Below are 2956 nucleotides of genomic sequence, written 5' to 3'. Positions count from 1 at the left end.
AAGGGATACAGGAGTACTGATGCATAGGGGCAGTTTTATCACAATGTTTATAGCAGCACTTTCAACAATAGCCAAATTATGGAAAGAGCCTAAATGTCCATCAACTGATGAATGGATAAAGAAATTGTGGTTTATATACACAATGGAATACTACATGGCAATGAGAAAGAATGAAATATGGCCTTTTGTAGCAACGTGGATGGAACTGGAGAGTGTTATGCTAAGTGAAATAAGCCATACAGAGAAAGACAGATACCAAATGTTTTCACTCTTATGTGGATCCTGAGAAACTTAACAGAAGACCATGGGGGAGGGGGAGGGAAAAAAAGTTAGAGAGGGAGAGAGCCAAACCATGAGAGACTCCTAAAAACTGAGAATAAACTGAGGGTTGATGGGGTAGGAGGGAGGGAGGGTGGGTGATGGGCATTGAGGAGGGCACCTGTTGGGATGAGCACTGGGTGTTGTATGGAAACAAATGTGACAATAAATTTTATATTAAAAAACAAAGAAAAGAAAGAGGCTGATGAGAGAGAGAACAAGGAGAAGCCTAAAAACTGGAAGTGTTTTTGAGGGAAAAGACAAGGTTCAACTGGGTGAGAGAGTGAGGACAACAATAAAAGAAAGAGTTGTGTCAGAATAGTATGATGTTTTCCATTTAATTACTTATAATCATTTATTATTTTATTTTCCTTGGATTGTGACTATCCTCAAGGGAGTTTTAATATGCATAGCTTTTATTTCTTAACTTGGCTTTTGTTCATGTAAAATTGGGTCATGTTTCCTTATTATGCTCCTTAGTAAGATATTTAGGGAAAAAAATATTGACCAAAGATCAAGAGAAATCCATTTTAATTGACATTCTCCAATAACTTAATTGGAATTTTTATAAGGCCATGAGTAAAAGCCATGTCCAAGGTATTAGTCAGAAATATCTTGTAAAGAAGGCTCTTTGATGTCTACTAAAGATAACTTAGGTAAGTAGATATTACCTGTTTATCAGTCAACTTTTACTGAAACCGAATCCTGGGATTATTTTAAAAATCTCAGCATAACTGAATACCTCACTGTTATTAATAGATTTGGGCACCAAACTGTTGCTTTTCCACATTGGCCTCATGACTTTCCTGTCACCCCCAAAATAATTGACAATAATGGCATCTAATTATAACTCTTCCTTCTCATGTGAGGCAAGAAAGATACTTCCTTTATCAATATTATAAATATACCAGATTGGCTAGACTGATAACACTCTCAGAACATTAAAAAAAAAAAAGATATACAGGTTAAAGAGCAGCTCAAGCTTCATACAATTCCTTTTCCATTGTGCATATAAATGGTCTTTTGGACTGAGATGTACAGTCCTGCTTGAGATAGTTTACCAAGTCTGTGTGATATCATAAAAGATTCAGTATCATATGATAAAGCCGAGGTTTTGCTTGCAGAAATGATAAATTCTTCCTAGTAAAGATATACACAAATGCAGATACTTGGTCCATGCTATAAACTAGGATGACTTTTATTGCTGTTAGATGGAAATATGAAGGAGTGTCCTTCCTATGTCTCAAAGCTTATGTTGTTAAAGTTTCGTGAGTTACAAACAAAACAGGTGGTTGAAGATGTAGAATGCAGAGGTAACATAGAAATATCAGTCAATCCAATATTTTTTGTCCACACTGTTAGGTGACCAGAAACATCAACTAAACCATGGAGATATGGTTGAATCAATCATCCACAGATGACTTCATCCTCTTGGGCATTTTTTCTCACAGTCCAACTGACCTTGTCCTCTTCTCTGTTGTTATGGTGGTCTTCACAGTGGCCCTCTCTGGTAATGTCCTCCTCCTCTTCCTCATCTATGGAGATCCTCAACTTCACACACCCATGTACTTCTTCCTCAGTCAGCTCTCCCTCATGGACCTCATATTGGTCTGTACCAATGTGCCGAAGATGGTGGTCAATTTCCTGACTGGCGGGAAGTCCATCTCCTTTGTGGGTTGTGGCATACAAATTGGCCTCTTTGTGTGTCTTGTGGGATCTGAAGGGTTCTTGCTGGGATTCATGGCTTATGACCGCTATGTAGCCATTAGCCACCCACTTCACTATCCTGTCCTCATGAGTCAGAGGGTCTGTCTTCAAATTGTTGGGAGCTCCTGGGCCTTTGCGATAATAGATGGTGTGATACAGATGGTGGTAGTAATGACTTTCCCATACTGTGGCTTGAGAGAAGTGAACCACTTCTTTTGTGAGATGCTTTCTTTGTTGAAACTAGCCTGTATAGATACATCCATTTTTGAGAACGTGATATATGCTTGCTGTGTCTTCATGCTGTTTCTTCCCTTCTCAATCACCGTGGCCTCCTATGCTTTCATCCTGAGGGCTGTTCTCCTCATGCGCTCTGCTCAGGCAGGCAAGAAGGCTCTGGCCACCTGTTCCTCTCACCTAACAGCTGTCTCCCTCTTCTATGGGGCAGCCATGTTCATCTACCTGAGGCCTCGGCGCTACCGGGTGCCTAGTCATGACAAGATGGTCTCTATTTTCTACACAGTCCTTACTCCTATGCTCAACCCCCTCATTTATAGCTTGAGAAACCGCGATGTGATGAGGGCCCTAAGGAAGGGGCTGGACCATTGCAGGATTAGCAGCCAGCACTGAACACAACACAGGGCATCCTGTGTCTGGCAGTGTCATCTCCTTGTTCTGTAAATTCGGTAAATAATCTTTGTGTGAGGCTCTGTTTCCTCATTAATAGTGATGATCAGGGTCACCTAGATGGCTCAGTTGGTTAGGTGTCCAACTGTTGATTATCAGCTCAGGTCATGATCTCACTAGTTCATGAGATCAAGCCCCACCTCCAGCTCTGTGCTTGAGATTCTCTCTCTGCCCTCCCCAACTGTTCTCTCTCTCTCTCTCTTTGTATCTCAAAATAAATAAATGAACATTAAAAATGTTTAATAAA

The 2956-nt window shown here is 40.5% G+C and overlaps 1 protein-coding gene across 1 annotated transcript; it reads left to right on the top strand.

Moving 5' to 3' along the window:
• The first annotated feature begins 1704 nt into the window (after nt 1–1704).
• On the top strand, nt 1705–2652 carry LOC131489623 (olfactory receptor 2V2). Its single transcript, XM_058691646.1, has one exon. The coding sequence runs from the start codon at nt 1705–1707 to the stop codon at nt 2650–2652; it is 948 nt and encodes a 315-aa protein (XP_058547629.1).
• The last annotated feature ends 304 nt before the right edge of the window (nt 2653–2956 follow it).

Source organism: Neofelis nebulosa, chromosome 1, assembly GCF_028018385.1.
Source record: "Neofelis nebulosa isolate mNeoNeb1 chromosome 1, mNeoNeb1.pri, whole genome shotgun sequence".
In the NCBI taxonomy this organism is placed as follows: domain Eukaryota; kingdom Metazoa; phylum Chordata; class Mammalia; order Carnivora; family Felidae; genus Neofelis; species Neofelis nebulosa.
Note: the sequence above shows the minus strand (reverse complement) of the source record. Positions and strands in the feature narration are given on the sequence as shown.

What these genes read in the sequence shown, in the direction of transcription:
- LOC131489623 (XM_058691646.1), top strand. Translation starts at nt 1,705, where the DNA reads ATGGAGATATGGTTGAATCAATCATCCACAGATGACTTCATCCTCTTG.